Genomic DNA, 19,892 nt, shown 5'->3' with positions numbered 1-19,892 from the left:
AGGCCTGTGTTATCAGAGCCATATGGAAAGAGTTGGGGGACTGAAAGGACGAACAACTGCAGACTTAAGGCCTGGGGAGCCCTGATGTATAATGCCCAAACCCCTTTGGATATTGGACTGGATGTCCACTACAGAAAGGTCCAAAGGCAGGTACAGAGTTCAACAAGGTAAGAATGGTGAGCTTAGGAGGCTTCTCTGGTACTTAAGCTCCTCAGGATCACGAAACACCCTTAGAGCAAGGTGCAGAACGTGCTACCGTCACACTGCCATCTGGTGGAAAGACAAGATCTGTCCCCAGGCAGAGAGAGGGAGCCCGGAGGTCTGTCCACTAGGCAGGGAGGTTTGGAGATAATCAAGATAAAGACAGAAGGAGACCACGGGGCATAAAGACCATGGGAGTATAAAGCAGATACAGATGGCGTTTCTGCCTTTCGTCTGTTTTTCTTTCTAAAGATCAGATTTTTAAAAAATTAAAATAAAGAAAAGAAAACTCAATGGCATTACAAATGTTTTACATCCCTAGAACCATTCGTGGTTTTGGCTCAGGATAAGTTAACGTCAGACAGACACACCACTGGACCGAGACCACACACATGGGCAGCTGCCGCCACAACCGTGGGACCTGCCTTTTGTACAAAGTTTATATATATATATTTATATTTATGTACACAGACACAAGGGTATAAAATACAGTGAGAAGGACTCACGTGTGCCCAGCTGGGCTTGAGCCCACAGTCTCCAGAGGCACATGGAAGTGGTGGGGAGAGAAGCAGCCTCCCCTCCATCCTCCCACCCTGGGCCAAAGGAAGGACAACTACACAAAGGAAGATGGAAGATAACAGAAAGGTACCCCACCTTTCACTGAACTCCCGAATGCCCCTAAGACATCCAAAACGGCTGGCAGGAGAGATCATTCCCACACCTCCCAGCAAGATGTTGAGCCCACAGTAGCAGTTCTGGCCCCAAGCTAAGGTTTAAGGCAGGCTTCCCAATGCACATGTCCGTGCTATCTTCCAGGGCCCTTGTAGCAGCAAGCCAGCACTTTCAAGGTTCACTCCCTCAAACTCCAAAGTCCTCACAGACCAGAGGTCTTAAAGGTTTTCCGTGACAGATTGTAGGGTAAAGGTACAGGCAGGCAGAGAGCGGTTAGTTCCTTCAGTTAATGCCCTATGGCCTTCCCAATGGGGGAGGAATCAAGGAATCAGTAAGAGGTGGTTGGAAAGGGCAAGGAAGGTCATCCCAGGAGACGATAAACACAGAGAAACAGATGTTCAATGCAAGCGCAGATTCTGTTCTCTTCAACTGGCAGCTTTGCTCACCAGGGTCCATTCCCACTGCGGCTGCGGTGGGCAGGAGCTCTCCTTGGTGTCCGAGGGGGTCCCAGTTCCCCCACCGTCAATGTTCACACCCTCGGGATGGTTTGGTCCACAGAATGGAGAGAAGGGGCCATGGAAGGGTAGACGTGGAGAAGGGAGTGGCAGGACCCAGAGGCAGAGGGAGGCGGTGGACTGCGCCACTCATTACCTGTGGCATGGAGAAGATGTAAACGGGAAGCCGGAGGAAAGAAAGGAACTGTGAACACTGAAATGAGCTGGGCCTTGAGACTCACATGGTTTGGGGGGTAAAGAGGCTGGAAAGCTGGAAGCACTGGGAGGCGATTGCCTGGGAGGCGAGGTTCAGGGCCGGACTCAGAGCTGGAACAGAGAGAGACAAGGGAGTCAGCACAGAGCATTCATGCCTTCCAGGCCCGACCCTTCTCTGCCTTTCCCAAGTCCACGTCTACCAGTCAAAGCCGCTGGGTTCAGGGCCCCCAAAGGAACTGCTCCATTCAGTTGCAAGGCAGCAGCTTGGGCAGCAGCAGCGGTGGTCGGCAGCTGGATTCCAGAGCCTCAGAGGGAAAGACGAGGTGGGGTTAAGTCCTAACCCTTGATGTAAAATTCAACCCCATGTTCTTCACTCTGCAGAGAAGCCCTACCTTCTGCCAATTTGGTCATGAGCTGCAAACGTCCACCCGCTGATCCCAGATCCAGCTCCTGGTCTCCATCAGGAAAAGTGATGTCTGTGCCACCATCCAGTCTCTCGGTCACATGGCCAACCCTCATAGGCCGACCAGCAAGCTCAAAGCCATTCAACTGTTCCAGGGCCCGGCGGGCACACTCAGAGTCAGAGAACTACAAGAAACCCAGGCCATATCAGGTACCTCCTGGCCACAGACATGCTCTCAAAGCCCCACTAATACTCTCTCGTCCTACTGTCCCATGAAAATTGCATGCTCACTGTGGCTCAAACTTTTCTTTCCCAGGGAATGTGACCTAAGATCCCCATGCCCCCAAATGGTTCTCTAAAAAAGACCTTTTCCAGCTGACTCAAGCGCAATCGCTTTTCAATCTTCCAGCTCCACTGAGAACCTAACAGCGCATCATCTGTAGGGAGCCCAGTCTGACAGGCTGTTTCACAAATGGGCGTATCAAATGGAAGTAAGACAGGCTGAGATCCAAGGCTCCTGAGCTTTAATTTCAGCCCTCAGGACTAGTAAGTTTCAGTCCTTAGTCAAGAACCAGGAACGTGGAACCCCAGAGCCCAGCCTCAGGAAGGCGCACACCCTGGTACTGAGAGCGAGACTGCACCCCCCACTCCCACCCCGCCCCAGTGCTGCTGACTCTGGCCCGCTGGCCAGAAGGCCTCTACTCTCCCGTCCCTTGCAGCAGCAGCACTAGCTGCAGCCTGGCATGAAGAGGATTCCCAGTCTGCTGTTTATGTGTCAAGGGTGTTGACCTAAAAGGCAGCAACACAAGGGCAAAAAGGTCCCACAAAAACCTTTCTGCATCTGAGTCACACAGGGAGCTAGAAAAGGTACTTGCCACCATGAACACCACAGCTGGCTTTATTTACTCTGGTATTATCTGTTCTAGGGCCTGGCACGTGGTACTGACAGTTCCTAGGCAGGTGGTGTAGGTGGCGTGCTTTTACCAGATACTTCTGAGATGAGCAATTCCCATGGTAGAACACAACCTACCTCCCCTCTGCCCTGCAGGCAACTGGGGGGGTGTATGCTGCCTGGATTGAGCCCAGAAAATATCAGCTTCTATCAGACTTTGTGGCTGGCAGCCAGTCCTAGCCTGGAGTCACATGGGGCTGGAAGAACCAGTTATGGGAATTGGAAACAATTTTGTTGGAGTGTCAGGAAAAGGTGAGACTTGCCCACTATTAGGTGGCCTCACTGTTTTCCCTATAGTGGTATTTAAATATACAGATATTTCTCAATGGGGAAACTGCTTCAAACTGGGTAGGACCAGAGAGAAGTACATACCTTCTTATTCCCACCCCATCATGAAAATATACCAATTCTATAAAGCACATCTATAAAGGCCCATACCTAACCTCCCTCATGCCCCCAACCTCTTAGCTGCAGCCTGGAATCGTTACTATTACCCAGAGAGCAAGCTGTAGCACCAGGGAAGCTGGTTGACCTCCTGGACACCCCATACCAGTGCCACTGACAGAGTGTAGGAGAAAAGCCATGATCTCAAGCAATGCACTCATCTCAAGGGGCAGAAGGTTAGTCCAAGCTTCAGGCACCAGGGTTTATGGGTCATTTAGACAGTTCCTATGGGAGGAGGATGAAGCTAAGCTGCAAAATCAGACAAGTGGACAAACCTAAACTAAAATTAAAAAGTTGAAGACTAGAGACTCACCGTAATAAAACCATAACCTTTAGAGCGGCCTGTATCTGAGTCCTTCATCAGGACGATATTATCAATCTGCAGAATAGAGAAAAATAATCAATAATCTTTTGGCTAAGCCATACCTTTGATCTTTCCTACCCAGACTGTTCTTTTTTTTTTTTTTTGGCCATGCGCAGCATGTGGCATGTGGGATCTTAGTTTCCCAACCAGGGATCGAACCTGCGCCCCCTGCAGTGGAAGCACAGAGTCTTAACCACTGGACCGCCAGGGAAGTCCCTTACCCCGATTGTTCTAAATACCTCTAACTTTCTAACCAACCCATTACATCTCTCCAAATCATTTTAAAAAAGAGACAAAGCCCATCTCTTTCCCAGACACTTTTTCTGACTCATCTTACTTCATCTGGACCCCATTATTTGATTTCATGGTGCCAAATTTGTCTCCTGAGCAGTATGAATACAGATGGAGCCCAACTTGCCCAGCATGGACCCACATGGCCATCGTGAAACACGCAGTGGGTTAATCATGGTCAGACAGAACGAGGAGGTACACTTGCCCTCCCCACTTTTTCCGATTCCCTTCAGAGGTTTCCCTCACTTTCTACTCACTTTGCCAAAGGGCTCAAAGATGCCCCGGAGCATGTCCTCGGTGATATTGAAGTGCAGGGAGCCCACGAAGAGGCGCATTGGTCCACCACTGCCCTTCTGCAGGTTGCTGGCCATGGCTGCCAGTCGGTTTTTCTCAGCCTGCGGAAGGAGGAGATGATGGGTCATGTCCCACACCTACCACCATCAACTCCATCTTCTCATGTCCATTTCTCAGGCTGCTCACCTGTGAGGCCTGTACAATGATAGGCACTCCCAGCAGCCGCTGCCCAGTCAGCCCAATGGCCAGCGGCACAGACTGGATCTCACAGAATTCCACATAGGCAATGCCCTTAGAACGACGTGAGTTCCGATCTGAGATGATACGTACATCTCGAACCTATCCAGGGCAAAAAGGAAATCCTGAGTTGGGCATAAAGGGGGATGGATAGAAGACAGGCTTCTCAGAGACAACTAAGAGGGGGAAGAGGGTTACCTTGCCAACAGCCGAGAAAAAGTCCTCCAGGTCTCGAGGCCGAATGCGGGCAGCTAACTGCATACAGAACACCGTGCGGGCATCCCGCTCCTCAGGACTCAGATTATCAACTGGCTCCCTAAAGAGCGAGCAAAATCGTCGAGACCCTCCTCCCAGTACTTGGTCATCATTCTTCAGCTACCCTCAAGTACTAAACATTCCTGTGGTTTGGCTCAAACCGCTTTTTATTCATAACTCACAATCCCTAAAAGAGTGCTCATTGTCAACTCACCTGACTGGGCTCTTCTCTCGGAAATGAGGACTCTTACTGTGTCCATACCTACGCCTACGGAACAGAGAACAACCAAACTGAAAACCGGGTCACCCACCTTTATCCACACTGGCCCAGTGCTGGGTCTTCCACCATGAGAAAACCAGATTACAGCACCCCATCGCACATGCGAATTCTGAGTATCACCCCTCCAGTAACTGGGTCTCCTGCCTATCCCAAAATACGATACAAAGACGATCTTATAAGCAAAAGGTGATACCCAGTGGCAAGCGGTGGACTCCTGTAGCGCACACGATCCTCACGACGTCGGTCTCGACTTCGTGACTCACTACTATGTCGACGATCCCAGCTACGGCTGCGGTGACGACGCTGCCGATCTCGACTCCGGCTCCGACTGCTTCTCCGCCTATGACGGTCTCGACTACGACTGTGGACGGCAATGACTATTAAGCTCCTTAAAAAACAAACCAACCTTTCTGGCCTTTAATGTACAGCTTTCCCTGGTTTCTTTCCATTTATAATTCTCAAAACCCAAGCGGCCCCAGAATGACTGACCTGCGTTTTCTATCCCTGCTTTTACTATGGCTCCGACTCCTCTTCTTCCTGTGAAAGAGAACATAAACTCTTATTACTGAGGTTTCATTATCTCTCCCAAGGATAAGAAATGACACTAAAGCAAGGGTGAAACAGAAAGCAGTGAAAGACCAAAGTCTAGAAGACAATATGGCAGAAGTTCACAACAATGGCATGACATCAGTTTACACAGAGCCCTGAATGCTGTCAGGCATCTGAAATGGCCATTTTCCCCCACAAAACCAAGCAAAAGCTCATGTTTCCAAATCAGAGATCCTCTTGCTATTTTATTCAAGTGAAATACTACATCAACGCCTGGACTGATCCACAAGTCTATCCACAAATCTACACTGGCAAGCGAAGACTAGAAGATCATTAACCCAGGTCACCATCATTCCCATGACCCAGTGGAGCCATTACTAAAAGTCAGAAATCTTACCAGCAACCACCTCCCTGTTCTGGCTGTCTCTATAACGGACACAGTTGCTTCCCTTCCTCAAGTTGCCAACCCATTTTCCTCAGGCCACACTCACTTGCTTGCCTCCCCACTGGCGCTGCTCCCACTGGTGCCACTGCCACTGCTGCCGGTACAGCTGGTGCTGTTGGTGGTGTTACTAGGGCTCTCCTTTTCAACCTCGTTAGTTTGCTGCTCATCCTGAGGGGTTCGCCAGGAAAATGACACAAGGTACCAGGTGGCAGACACACAGATTCCATTGGGCAAGGAAAGAAGTGGACAAGGAAGAAAGCTCATGAAATCGAAGCTCTCAATCATCTAAACAGTTTCTAAGCACCTGGACCTCCTAACAAAAAGAATAAGAGAAGAAGGAAAGAAACTACCCAAAAAGAAGAAATCAGATTTTGAAGTCAAACCTTTAGCTACCCCAACATCTGTTCCACTAACACCCATTTCCCTGGAGGGTGAGAAATGAGAGTTGTGCCTGAGATACACTGACCTTCTACTGTGTCACTGAGAGCTGTGAGCAAAGCACTGGTTCCCACCGCAACTTCATGTCCCCCCGACCCCCAGTTTCTGGGGCCCTTTCGGTAAGCATGGCCCTTGAGTATCGGCCTCCAGCAGAGCTTACTAAAAGATTATGCCTTTCATGAAAGCCACTGCACATAATAAACGAACAGGGAAAGAAGATTCACAAAACGTTGAAACTGATGATCCACAAGTGCTTTTTCTTACCAGCCCAATTCCAAGAGTGAGATGGGGAATCTTACCTCCTCTTTTTTATAGGGAGCCTCCAGCATGGCCTCAATCACTATATCAAAGTCATCGGACGCCATTGTAGCAGATCTGAGGAGAGGACATCAATACATAAGAACCTCATTTATATTTTTCCTCCCCTTCCAGCACCCCACATTCCCTCCCCCCTGCAAGAAACAGACTTCAGGATATACAGTTCTGTTTCTTGAACTTCAAAGGTACCTTACCCGCTGTTGCTTACCCTAAATTTATTTTTGCACCTTACTGATCTGAACTAGTTCTGCTTTGTGGCTTAGAAAAGGTCAGGGGTCTAGAAGAAAATTGAATATCTAGGTAGAAACGATATACAATATAGACCCCGTCCTGTGAAGAGAAAATGTTGGTACTCAAAATTACTGTTACTTTACAACAGACATTCGGCCTCCATTCTACTGTTCAAAATTCTGAATAAATAATTAGTTTAAACTTAAATCGGCACATATTTCCCATAAAAAGGTAAGAACGCATGACTAAAAATTAGGAGCAAGACAAAGCAATACCAGAATAATGCAGATTTGTCCTAAGCTTTTCCCCACACCACCGCCCAACATAAATAATGAGGGGATTCATCATTAAGCATTTTCTGTACAATACCAACCAGAGTTTGGGTAACTCAGAAAGACCATGATTAAGACAGGCTTAACCAGTCCCACTTTGAAGCCTTTCTGTCTAGGAAGGTACAGTAGGACTTCTCGCCTACCCCAAGCTTTCACATCTAGCAATGGTCTTTCCCAAGTCTGTCCACGACAGGTCTATCAAATAAAAAAAACCAGAAGACACCAAACAAAATCAATAGGATAAATTATTCAGAAATTACTGGTCTGAAATTATCAATATACATAACATGGATGACTCTCAAAATAATTATGCTGAGTGGAAGGAAACAGGTTAAAAAAAAGAATACATACTGTATGATTTCATTTACATAAAATTCTAGAAAATGCAAACTAACCTGTAGTGACAGAAAGCAGACCAGTGGTTACCTAAGGATAAGAATAGGTGGGAAGTGGCTAGGATGAAAGGATTATAAAAGGGCATTTTGGAATTTGGGGGGTGATGGTTTCATGGGTGTTAACACATATCAAAACACATCAAAACCCATCAAACTATACACTTTAATGTGTACAGTTTTATTTTATGTCAATTACATCTTAATAAAGCTGAAAAAAAAACTAATCTAAATACTTCCTATGCAAGGAGGTTAATCATAATTAGACTTTCCATATCCTCAAGAACTTTGTCCTCTTTAAAGCAGCTAATGCACCATCCAGTCATGCTGTCTTGGTTGCCCTCAGAGTCCATAGCCTATTTTGATGACTTAATAAGAGTAATCATTATATCAATATCTATCATTTATAGTACCTAATATTGCTAGGCACTATGCTAAACATGTTACAGAGATAAAATTCTTGGAAAGAGCCAACCAATAAAACTTACTTGGAGCCAAATTTAAGGCTTAAAATGGAAACCAAACCAAAATCAAATAGGTGTGTCTAAAAACCAGTGAACTCAATCTCTTATACTAACACCTTACATTTATTTAACAATCAATGGTAACATATGCTACAGGCAAATATTGGATCTAATGCACAGATGACGGACTTCCTTGGTGGTCTAGTGGGTAAGACTCCGTGCTCCCAATGCAGGGGGCCCGGGTTCGATCCCTGGTCAAGGAACTAGATCCCACATGCATGCTGCAAGTAAAAAGCCCATATGCCGCAATTAAAGATCCCACGTGCCTGAACTAAGACGCTGCACAGCAGAAAGGAAGGGAGGGAGGGAGGAAGGGAGGAAGGAAAGAAGGAAGGAAGAAAGATTTTAAAAATGCACAGATGAAAAAACTGAGGTTCTGTGAACTGCCCAAAGTCACAAAGCTCAAATGGAGGAGCTGACCCTTGATCATAAGTCTTCCGACTCTTAAGTCTAATATTCTAACAGGTTACTGCTCTCTCATGTGGTTTATAACTTAAACCCTAAAGGAAATTTAAAAAAGAAAAGTACACAGCTTACCAAGATGTCTATTTTAAATTTACATTGACCTGAAGAATTAATGTTCTGATACGTATATCAAAAGAATCAGTCCCATTAGTCACACCTATTGTGTGGCTTACAGATATTCAGCATGTAACAGTATATGCTACAAAATATTAGAAACCAGGCTGATTTTTTTTTTCAGGCTGATTTTAATATATGCTATCTGATTTTAATATATGCCAGCATATATCTTAATATATGCTACTGTGGGAAAAAATGGTTCTAAAAGTAAGTTTTTGATCTACAAGCTCTGTTCCTTTCATTCATTTTGGCTGCCAAATCTATACAATTTTTCTAAGTGTCATAATGCTTCTCTTTTTCACAGCCTGCCTTTAACCCTCCAAATGAAATGCTTCAAGAACTGCTCTTTGTTGAGTGCTAGTACAGCATAGGGATAACTTAACACGAAAAAAAAACTTTCATGTAAGTTGACAAATGAACCCCTTCCTATGGAATAAAGTTTTCAGACTTCAGAAACAAATGAATGAATCTATTTAAGCACAGACATATATAACACCAGCACACTTTGAAACTTGCAATCTTGCTAGGTTTAGTCTATCTTTCTAGATGTCCTAAAAACAGAATGTACCAAACACTGTGTCCTTTCACGTTGGGAGTTTTCAAACTCTTTGAGTCCTAACTTATGGGTCAAAGTCCACTCAATCCCATACATTAAAATAATATAGTGCTTTCTTCCAACCCTGCTCCAAAAACTATGTTAAAGGCCCACAATCACGGCACTACATGGACCTTGTCATAGCACAGACAAGACCCAAGCCAGCACAGACAAGACCCCACTGCCGCGGGGGCAAAGGAGAGTGAAGAACCACTGTCAGCCCTGATCAGGCAGAATTCACCAAACGCTGGAGTCCCAGGGGTGATGGTAGCGCCATCTCCTGGGTCCGGTAACTGAGCTGGGCACAAACATCTCCAAACTGAAGACAGCTTAATTAAGAACAGAAACAATGAGAAAGATAAAATCATTCCCCATGTTGTGTAACAAGCCAAGGCCACGCTTCAAAAAATGGTCCTACAAGTTACCGACTGGCAGCATCTCTGCGAGGGCCAGTGTCCCGATTCCAAAGCCTCGTATGTGGCCCCACTATGCTCCTCTACCGCCACAGGATGTGTGGGCAGAGTGGCCAACATACTGAACATGAGTCTTTGAAAGACTGAAGATTGAAGAAGCAGCCTCAATTCCCTCATCTCTCTCAGAGTGGTGGCACTAGGGGCTGAAAACGGATCCCACATGTCCTCTCAGACCGTGGTGGGTCGATGCTCCCTCCACAGTGTGGGACACCCTAAATGTCAGGGCTGCGGGGACCTGGAAAGAAATAAGTCACTGGGACCCTTGAAACAGCATCTTCATCGCTAAAGGATGTAGCCACGAGGGTGCCGATGGATTACAGTTAGGTAGCGAACACTTCCAGATCAAAGTAAACAAAAAAATTTTTTTAATTTTAAAAGTTTGCCCCCCAAAAAATAAATAAATAAAAAGTTTGCCCAATTCTGCTCTTGACGCCATTTTCTGCCTGTGACGTCAGGGGGAGGCGCCGTGCGACAACGTCACGCATAGATGACGTTTCGGGGGGGACCCGGTTTCGGGGTTTCTTACCAGTTCCGGGTCCCCGCGGGGGGGGGGTCCCGGTTCCCTCCGTTCCTTTGGGTGTGAAGGGGGACGCGAAGCACGGCTCCCTTCCAGAGACTCAGCAGTAAGAGCCCCACTACAATCGGAGCCGCTCCTCTTCCCGCAAAATGGCGGCAGCTCCGCTGTCTTCCAGAACGTTCACCAATCTGCGCAGGCGCCGAAACATTAAGGCGGCGGAATTAATCTCACTGGTATCGCGGCAACACTCCAAAGTACAGATTTTCATTGGCTAAAATCCTGAGCATGGGTGGAGCCAAGCTCAAAGGTCTCTTAGCAACCATCAAGTGCCCACTGATTGGCTAATCCTTCCGAGACTGAGGGAAAGCAGAAGCGTCCTTAGGTAGCCGCCTACCGCGCTGTCATTGGTTAAATGACTTGCGGAAGGCGGGGCAACCGGGCAGAGCACCGGAGAGAAGGATCCTCCGGCTCGCTCCCGGCTCTCCTGTAGACTAGGCGAACACCGCGGAGGAGGCTACTGACGTCCTTGGTCGTCCCCACTCAGATTTGCCGAGGAGCTCACGTCAGGCTTCTCTGGGACAGCTTTCTGGAGAGCAACTGTATTTGCTTCCCGTGGGGAGGGATGCTGGGCTGCACATCCCCATTCTGTCATACAACCCTCCCAACCGCTGCCTCGTTTCCTCAGTGCTTGGATCTCACGAGACTGTCACAAATTTGTCTTCTTCCGCTTCTGCCTGGTCCTACAGCTCACATACCTTCAGTTCAAATCAGTGCCCCACACACCTCCCACCGCAAGGGTAAACTTGAGGCAGTTTCTCAGGTGACTCGGTGCAGCAGTACTCAGCCCTCTAACCAGAAAGAGAAGGAACTGATGTCCACCCTCACGTTGCAACGTCTTCCAGAACCCCCAGAGCCTTCAGCTGCCTAATACAGCTGCCCGAAAGATAGCTGGTTATAACATGGAGAGGGCCATGGAGTCACAGGAACCGTGTTGAGTCCTGATTTGAATACTAACTTTATATCATTGTACCAATTCAAATTCCTTTTCTGTAAAATGTAGAATTGGACTAGATTATCTTTTAGGACTTCAAACTCTAATCCTATGATTTTATTCAAACAAAATAAGTGGCTTCTTGCTGGCGAAGCCTGGATGACTTCCAGTTTCTCTCCCAAGAGGTAACAGAGGAGCTGGCAGTACAGCAGCTCAGGAAGGTGGAAGGGAAGCTGGCTTCACTCACTACCCTATCTTTCTCCATGGCAACAAACACTATGCCTCCTCCCCCAGACAAGAGCCTAATCACAGGTCCTAACGGACAAGACCTCTCTGTAGCTGGTCAGAAAGGCCTATAATTGGGAGTCCGAGAGTCACCACTAAGCTTCTTAAATAGGAAATAAAGCTAGGCCCCTTCAAGTCTTGGATAAGAGCATAGATCTGAATATGTGTAAGTAATGGGTGGAGAAGCAGAGGCAGGGGGCAGCAGAGTTGGAGCAGGAAGGGCCATAACCTCACTTTATTTGTATTTCCTCCTTACATAAAATCATCAAAATAGGAACAGAGATGGGCAGAGAAAAGGGTTGAAAAGTTGTTCAATCCACATGTTCTCAGGGCTATCCCAGGGAGCACTTGAGGCTGAGTGCCTGTTGGAGTAGCCGCAGATCCAACATGAATTCCTCATGCCCTGGCCTGAAGTCTTCACAGATTGGTGGCGTGAGCCCTGCAATTCTCATCCTTTGCCCATCTTGACGTAAGGCAGGAAAGTGGACTGAAATGCTCCTCTCTGATGGGCAAGGCAAATCAGAGCCCATGGTGTACTGCACCTTCTGTGCTACAGGAGCAGAACCTGAAGCTGCTTCCAAGGCTCTAGACACCTGCAGGCAGGGCTAGAGGCCAATGGTGTAAGAGCGGCCTGTGGGGTTGTGAATAGCAGAACAGACTGGTGCTGTCACAGCCCACTCATACCACACCTTCTTGGAATTGCTGCATCGCCAGAAACGCACACAGATGGTCTGGCCTTCACGCACGGTAATGGGCTGCTGTAAGAAGAAAGACATGGAGGTTCAGGGTGGAGCTAATGAATTTTATGTGGCAATGTACTAAGCTAGGTGTGGAGATAAAATGATCAAACGATGTTCCAACCCTCATGAGGTTTATCTGAAGTCTATCAGAACAAATAATCAGAAATGAACAATCAGACACTGAACAAATAATCAAAAGTGGGATGAACACTGTGAACAGGGATAGGGTGCTATGAAAACACCTATGAAAGGTAACACTAACCTAGTCTACAAGGTCAGGGAAAATTATCTGACAATAAGAATGTTTAATGAAACTTGGAAGATAAGTCAGCTGAGTCAAGAAATGAGCCAAGAACTTTACAGGCAGAGGACAAAGGTGTGAAACCCCGAGGCAGGAAAGAACATGGGGCATTAGAGGAACCAAAAGAAGGTCCATAGGACTGAAGCAACGTAATCCAAGGACAGTGGCTGAAAAGGCAGGCGAAAACTAGATCACACCAAGTCTAACAAAGATTTAAGACCTTATCGTAGGGCAGTGGAGAGACAATGAAGGGTTTTAAAAGCAGGAGAGAGATAGGATCAGATTCAGGTTTTTAAAAGATGACTCTTGCTCCAGGTAGAGAATGGACAGAAGAATAGCCAGAGTAGATGTGGGAAGCCAGGTGGAAGGCCCCTGCACATATCCCAACATCTACAACAGGATCCAAGAGCACGTGAGAGCAGTAGAACATGGGTCACAGACAAGCATCATCCTGGGAGAAGGGAAGGGGCAGAACACCAATGACAAAAGTTACTCTTTAACCCAAGGAGCCTTAAAGGTGATTCCTACCTTAATGGGGAAGAGGATGGGAAACCATGAAAACATCCCAGGAGAGTGAGTCTCTGGACGGATACCTAAGTGGACAAAGTAATTTAAAAAACTGAGTATAACTGATTCACTTTGCTGTACACCTGAAACTAACACAACATTGGAAAACAACTATACTCCAATAAAAATTTTAAAAATTAAAAATTAAAAAAAAATTGAGGTCTCCATGACTCTGCTTTTTGCCTAGATTGAGGAGAATCTCTTCTGTGAACACAGAAGCAAGTAATCAAAGATCCCCATTCACTGATTCCTGGGTTCCCTGTGACTCTAAATGAAACATGTACATAGGCTGCCCGAAACATGTATGTACGCTGCCCAAGTAGCATGGTCTTATACTCCCCATCTACTGCCCCAAACACTCACTCAGAGTGATGTCCTGATAAAGCACAGTCTCAAAGTAGCCTGCAAAGCCATGCAGCACTGTGTTCACCTCCACGGGAAACTCCAAGGTGCAGTAGCGGTTGTTGTCAATCATAGGATCTGTCAGGGGAGAGCGGTGTGGGTGATGAGCGGCCAGAAACCCTAGACAACTTGGTAAGGCATGAGCAGGAACCAGGAGAGGGAGCCTTGATAGAGAGCAGATAGAGCAGACTCAGGACAGCAAGGGAGGAAACCAGGAGGGTGAGCTCTCTCCCAACCAGTCAGAGCACAGCCATGCAGGAACCCACCTCTGTTGGGATGGCTGAAGGTAAAACAGGGCTGGGGCGCAGACAGCTGGTGGAAATTGTGCAGCCGTACCACATAAGGCATTTCAAACTGGGCCTGTCCCGAGAGAGAAAAAGATCTGGAGAAGACAGGCGAGAGCGACCTAATTCCCCAGGGAATGCAGCTCAAGCTTTAGGGACACAGATAAAGATAAAAACACAGGGACTTCCCTGATGGTCCAGTGCCTAAGACTGCGCTCCCAATGCAGGGGGCCCGGGTTCCATCCCTGGTCAGGGAACTAGATCCCACATGCTGCAACTGAAGATCCCAGCACGCGGCAACGAAGATACCATGTGCCGCAACTGAGACCCGACGCAGCCAAATAAATAAATATTAAAAAAAAAGAAAAAGATAAAAACATAGTTTCACTTCAATCGCTTTCCCACATCCCCAACTCCTTCACCTCTTCATCTTCTCCAGTGGAAGAAAACACTTATGCTGACAGAGAAAAAGAAAAGGACTAAAGAGAAAAGTCCTCCAGAAGAGAGTAGCTCTTTACCTCAGGGTCGCGGTCCTTTTCCCGACAGGCTCGGACCTCATTGTACAGCTTGGAGGAGGAGATGGGAGCTAGAAAGGAGGTGTACTCCCCAGGGATGCTCACGCCATCATCTGCAGAGCGGGAGAGTCACATTACTTCCCAAGGGATGGAAATGGTGCATCTGTACTGAAAGCCCAGACCTCCCATATCAAAATAGACCCAGGCAGCTCCATGCTATCACATTCCCAGGCCAACCTGCTCCTAACTCCTGCCCTGGGGGATTCTACTTCTAGGTTAATTTAGAGTCACACAAGAGTGAAACTGGAAGGAACCCAAGGTATTTTAATCTAGTGGTTCTTAACTTTCTTTCCTGTAAGATCCTGATGAAAGCTAAGCCCAAAGTACTTATGTCATCTCAGGAAGTCCACAGATCTCAGACTAAGAGTCTCTGCTCTGGTCCACTCTCCTCATTTTACAGATACGAATACCGAGGTTCAAAGAAATTGCTTCATTTGCTAAGGGCACTGACCCAAGTCTGCCCTGCCTTCCCTAAACTCTGTAACCTCCTCTAGGCTGCTGCCACACCCATGCCTCCCCAGTCCCGTCCAGCCTTCCCAGTTGATAATCCAATCCCCTTACTCAGTACACCCCAGCCTGGAGGCACCTTTTAGGAAGTGCTGGGCTCCATCCAGGCACTCCGGTGACAGCTCATTATCAGCGAAGGACCCCAGAAGCTCACTGACAATGATATCCGCTTTCTCTGGAGCCACCCATTCCCGCATGTCCGATGAGACTACTGTCACCTGGCTTCCCCATTCTTCAAACTGCCAGTTCTCCAGCCTAAAACAGAGATGATACAAGTGAGGATAAGATAAGAAAAACTGACACTGGGGACAAACTTCCCAGCAAAAAAGGTTGCTACTCACGTCACCACAGCATTTGGGTTCTTCTCCACAGCGTACAGCTTTATCCGCCGGTCAGCCTGCTTGGCTGCCCGCAGGGAAGCGTTCACCAGGGGCCCCCGGCCTGCTCCCAGCACCATCAGCACTCTAAGAAAGAGAGGGAGGAGTCAAGCTGACTCTGCATGTAAAGAAGCAGGCATGAAAATCTCTGGAATCATGGGGAGAGCACTCACTGGACATTGGTGTCCTTCTCTTCCTCTGGCACTCGGTCTAACAGACATTTATAGATGGCCTGGGGGAACGAGGGAAGACCTCATGGCTATAATGCCATCATCACCCAGGTCATCCCGGCCCTGTGCTTGACCCCATCTGGGACCCACACTGTACCTGCTGGTATTGAGAGTATTTGATAGGGTCCTTTTCAAACACTTCGTATGTCTGAGATTCCAGATTATCCATCAGTGGCTGATGAATGAGAGGAAAAAGGCAAAGTAAGTTAGCCAGTTTCTGGCAAGGACAATGCACCAGAATACCAAAACCTTCCCACTGCCTCCTGAGCTTTGGTAGGATTTTAGGGCACCTGTTCTCAAGAGACATTTCCTCCCCCAATCTCCCTCCTCTCAGTGTACTCCAGACCCACCTGGAGTGGGGACTGCAGGTAGTCTTCATAGCCCTTGGCAAAGAGTTCGTAGGCATTGGGTGGAGGTCGATTCTGGCTCAAGTATTCCAAGTACTGGAGGTAGGAGCAGAACTCTTTCTCTGAGTGGTGGTTGGTGCCTGTGATGATGAATTGCACCTCCAACTGTGAGAATAAGTCAGACCATCAGACACAGTCCTTATACCAAGAGGATATTATTATGGTTTATGGCCAAAGAACTCTAGCATAAAATAAGGCCCAGATCACCAAATACCAACAAAAGCGTCAAGAGCCCTCCTATGCCACGTAAACATCCTGGCTCAAGAGGGCCCATGGATTGTTGCTATAACTTTTTTTTAAAAATTTATTTATTTTTGTCTGCCTTGGGTCTTCGTTGCTGCGCACGGGCTTTCTCTAGCTGCAGGGAGCAGGGGCTGCTCCTCGTTGCAGTGCGCAGGCTTCTCCTTGCAGTGGCTTCTCTCGTTGCGGAGCACAGGCTCTAGGGGTGCAGGCTTCAGTAGTTGTGGCTCTCGGGCTCTAGATCGCAGGCTCAGTAGTTGTTGTGCACGGGCTTAGTTGCTCTGCAGCATGTGGGATCTTCCCAGACCAGGCATCGAACCCATGTCCCCTGCATTGGCAGGCGGATTCTTAACCACTGCACCACCAGGGAAGCCCTGTTGCTATAACTTCTTGAGTGAAACTTTCTGCAAAGTTCTCATGAGATCTGGTTCCTTTTGAAATGTTACTGGGGCCTCTACTGCTATTTGCCTTTTTGCTCTCAAGACCCCCAACTTTGCCGAAATTGCTCTCCAGAAACTAGAGGGGAAAAGAGCCCCACAGAGGGGAAAAAAAAAACACAACAAAGAACACCCCATCATACATATGTGAATAAGGCAAGAGGATTAGCTGCAGCACCTTTAGAACCCTTCTACTACACACCTTGAGGAGTCGGAAGATCAGCCTCTGGTGCGTCTTAGAAAGAACAGGAAATCCCTTCTTATTGGTCAGGAAAATGCTGGTGGGGAGAATGGCTGCTTTGATGGGCTCCCCAAGCCAACGATCAATGACATGATTAGATGGGAGGTCAGCACCAATTTCGAGAGCTACACAAGGGAAAAGAAAGACCTGTCAATCACTGATAGGCCAGAAGCCTTTCCTTGCTCTTTTGTGCAAGATCTGTCTACTCCTTAAGAGCAAGGCAGACCTGAGGCACAGAGAAAGTAGCAAAACTTCCCAGCAGCCAAGTGTACATGAGACCCCTGATTTTTGGTCACAGGAGGTCAGAGAATGATAACCTATCCCAGGATATATGTGGACTTACCCACCGCAATCCTCTTGCTATAATCACACAAGGTCCGGAAGTTGTGCCACCTGTCCAGAGTCAAATACAGAAAAATACAGTCAAATACATATGGCCCACCAATCACCATACCTCAAGGAGGCCTTCCTACAGGTTCCACTCTGTACTTCCCTCCACCCTAGGCTTTGCCCTGGTACAGCAGCAAAAGGAGACATACCACATCCATGTCTTCTCCTCTCCACTATACTCCTCTGTGTGTGAAGTTGGCGCATTCTCAATTATATCATCTCTCAGGTCCTCCGGTGCCACCAATGGCACCCGCATCCAGAACTGCACATGAACAATAAATAGGTTCTGTACCCTAGAACTGTTTTGAACTCATTGGGTCCAGAAAGCTTCCTTCAACTAAAAAGATCTTGATCCAGATTTCAAATTACTCTCTTTATATGCTTTTCCCAATTTGTGATTATATGTATGTGTACACGTATCTTGTGCATATCCTTAAGTATCTGCCTTGTCTTCTATTTCACTACAAGTTGCTGGAAGTAATTGAATATTCTATATATTTTATAACTCTCTGCTTACCACTTTTAGTTGTGGGTAGGCAGTAGTGACATTTCAATTCTGCCAAATGCACCTTTTAATGAACGGCTAGGAACAAGAAGATACTTAGCACGGCCTGACTACCATAATATGCAGCAGGAAAGGAGGCCCTCAGCCATACCATGGAGGAGTGGTGGCCAGTGTGGATGTGGTTGGTCAAAACTCTAGCCAAGTTTGTGTTATCTTCCTGATTTAGGGGCAGCAGGAAAGCTGGAAGACCCAAATATGCCCCAAAATTCAGCTCCTGTAACATAGCCTGGAAGGGAGATCAAGAGGAAAAAGTTAATAGCTAGCAATTCAAATAGCTTTAACTGCATTATATTAGATTTACTAAGTTATGGAGGGGGAAAAAAACTACTCTCCCCATCCAGCTTGTTTACAAACCTGATCTTTAAAAAGATTAATTGAAGAGGTCAGTCTTACCGCCTCGGAGTTCCTGCGGATCTTTTCCACTTTTGAGTCTGGGCGAATCCATGGAGAAAGCTTTCCCACAATTAGTGTATTCCAGTCTGCACTCCCCCACCCAAGAAAGACAAAGACTGAATGAGGTTCAGAACTTTACTCATTCAATTTCTAGTTCTTAACAGGGACTAGAGAGTTAGAGATGAGACAGACTTTTTCTATCACAGATACAGGACAGGAGAGCCTGACGCAGAATAGGGAACTAAGGCTTTTAGCAGGTAAGCAAGGAGAGAACAAGAGTTATCTATATCCCGGGGGGAACCAATATAGCCAAGTCAAGAAAGGAAGAGAAGGAAGGCACTGATAAAGCATAAATAAAGTTGTTATTGCCTCTAATAATTAAGGGGCATGTGGGATGGTCCCTACCCCTTCCTGACAGCAGTAGGTCTGATCGTGTCTGGGGGCCCGGCCGATTCTTAGCAGGTTCCTGAGTGAACTCCCTCTTGAAACGCGGGTGGAACACAGGCATGCAGAGGAAATCAAACCTACAACCGCGACAGACCCAGAATCGTCATGTAAAGACAACAGCAGTGCCCAGACATCCAAGCAATTGGACTAGGCTATCTTGATTCTGCACAACCCTTTCAGCTGCCGTCAGTCATCCGACTGGACTGCTGAATTCAGCCCACCTTGGGGCATATCACTTCCGCTGTACTGTGCCTCAATTTCTCCCCGGAACACAGCCATGGAAAAGATGAGTAAAGAGAAACGATGAAAATCCACACCACGTGGACTTTCTATTCTGCTGTCACTGGTTTTCCAAGACTGTCACATCCAGATCTGCACCAGTACTGCCCAAGTTTCCCCCCTCAAGGTTCTTCTCTTCTCTCCCTAGCCCCCTAACTCTTACACTCTCAGACGATAATCTCGCTCTCCATGGCCCTGGAGGTCTGTACGCCCCCTGTGTGAGTTCACCTGATAACTCCCCTGACTTTGGGGTTCAGTGACCCCACGCCCCCAACAAGTTTTTTTTTCTCTCTCTCACGCTCCAGGGCCCGAGGCTTCTCCCCTCCAAGGATTAATGGTTTCCCCCGCCCTCGTCATATCCACTCCGACCCCCTCACCCCTGCCTCTCGGGAATGACTGGTCTGCGCCTCTCTGTCCCTGAGTTCGGACCCCGCATTCCGCTCGCAGAGGTCCAGGCCCTCACCCCTGCTTGGCCACAGCCCCCAGTGTGTCAGCTATTTCGGGGACGCAATTCAGGTCCCTCCCGCTGGACACGCGACTTCCACTGGCACCTCCGACCGCCATCGCCGCCATCTTTTCCCCCGCGCTGTCCACGCCGAGATTCCCTGACACTAGCAGCCAATCACAAAGCCGAAGAAAAGCCCCCAAAAGGCGGGACGAGTCTCCCTAACAACCAAAGCGTCTTCCACGGCTCCGGCGCTGGAGGAGGAGGGGTGGGGAGTGGCTCTTCCCGCC

The 19,892-nt window shown here is 47.6% G+C and overlaps 2 protein-coding genes across 13 annotated transcripts; both read right to left on the bottom strand.

Annotated features, from left to right (window-relative positions):
• Positions 1–495: 495 nt before the first annotated feature.
• Positions 496–10,730, bottom strand: RBM23 (RNA binding motif protein 23; the record flags this gene model as incomplete). Of its 7 annotated transcripts, none has more annotated exons than XM_082452422.1 (15): positions 10,509–10,721; positions 7,458–7,611; positions 6,835–6,910; positions 6,144–6,265; positions 5,593–5,640; positions 5,297–5,464; positions 5,038–5,091; positions 4,767–4,884; positions 4,518–4,670; positions 4,295–4,432; positions 3,696–3,761; positions 1,976–2,171; positions 1,784–1,888; positions 1,610–1,694; positions 496–1,524 (listed from the first exon to the last, which is right to left on the bottom strand). In XM_082452422.1, the coding sequence occupies exons 3-15, from the start codon at positions 6,898–6,900 to the stop codon at positions 1,521–1,523; spliced, it is 1,323 nt and encodes a 440-aa protein (XP_082308548.1). In that variant the 5' UTR covers positions 6,901–6,910; positions 7,458–7,611; positions 10,509–10,721. The 7 variants fall into 7 exon arrangements, with proteins under 7 accessions (XP_082308548.1, XP_082308549.1, XP_082308547.1 ...); XM_082452423.1 differs by having other exon boundaries at positions 7,560–7,611; XM_082452421.1 differs by lacking the exon at positions 7,458–7,611 and having other exon boundaries at positions 10,509–10,718.
• A 1,252-nt stretch (positions 10,731–11,982) lies between these two features.
• Positions 11,983–19,871, bottom strand: PRMT5 (protein arginine methyltransferase 5). Of its 6 annotated transcripts, none has more exons than XR_014261215.1 (17): positions 19,621–19,871; positions 18,837–18,955; positions 18,432–18,517; positions 18,130–18,264; positions 17,623–17,735; positions 17,427–17,476; positions 17,045–17,208; positions 16,109–16,270; positions 15,856–15,933; positions 15,702–15,760; positions 15,493–15,615; positions 15,231–15,406; positions 14,588–14,697; positions 14,052–14,390; positions 13,747–13,863; positions 13,345–13,409; positions 11,983–12,533 (listed from the first exon to the last, which is right to left on the bottom strand). XR_014261215.1 is itself a non-coding variant. In XM_082452390.1 (17 exons), exons 1-17 carry the CDS (start codon positions 19,728–19,730, stop codon positions 12,381–12,383), a joined length of 1,950 nt encoding a protein of 649 aa, XP_082308516.1. In that variant the 5' UTR covers positions 19,731–19,871; the 3' UTR covers positions 11,983–12,380. The 6 variants fall into 6 exon arrangements, 5 of the variants coding, with proteins under 5 accessions (XP_082308516.1, XP_082308517.1, XP_082308518.1 ...); XM_082452390.1 differs by having other exon boundaries at positions 14,052–14,145; positions 18,801–18,955; XM_082452391.1 differs by having other exon boundaries at positions 14,052–14,145.
• Positions 19,872–19,892: the final 21 nt, after the last annotated feature.

The sequence above is a fragment of the Balaenoptera physalus genome (genome assembly GCF_965194825.1).
Source record: "Balaenoptera physalus genome assembly, chromosome: 2".
NCBI lineage: Eukaryota > Metazoa > Chordata > Mammalia > Artiodactyla > Balaenopteridae > Balaenoptera > Balaenoptera physalus.
The sequence above is the reverse complement of the archived record's forward strand: the minus strand, read 5'-3'. Positions and strand labels throughout refer to the sequence as shown.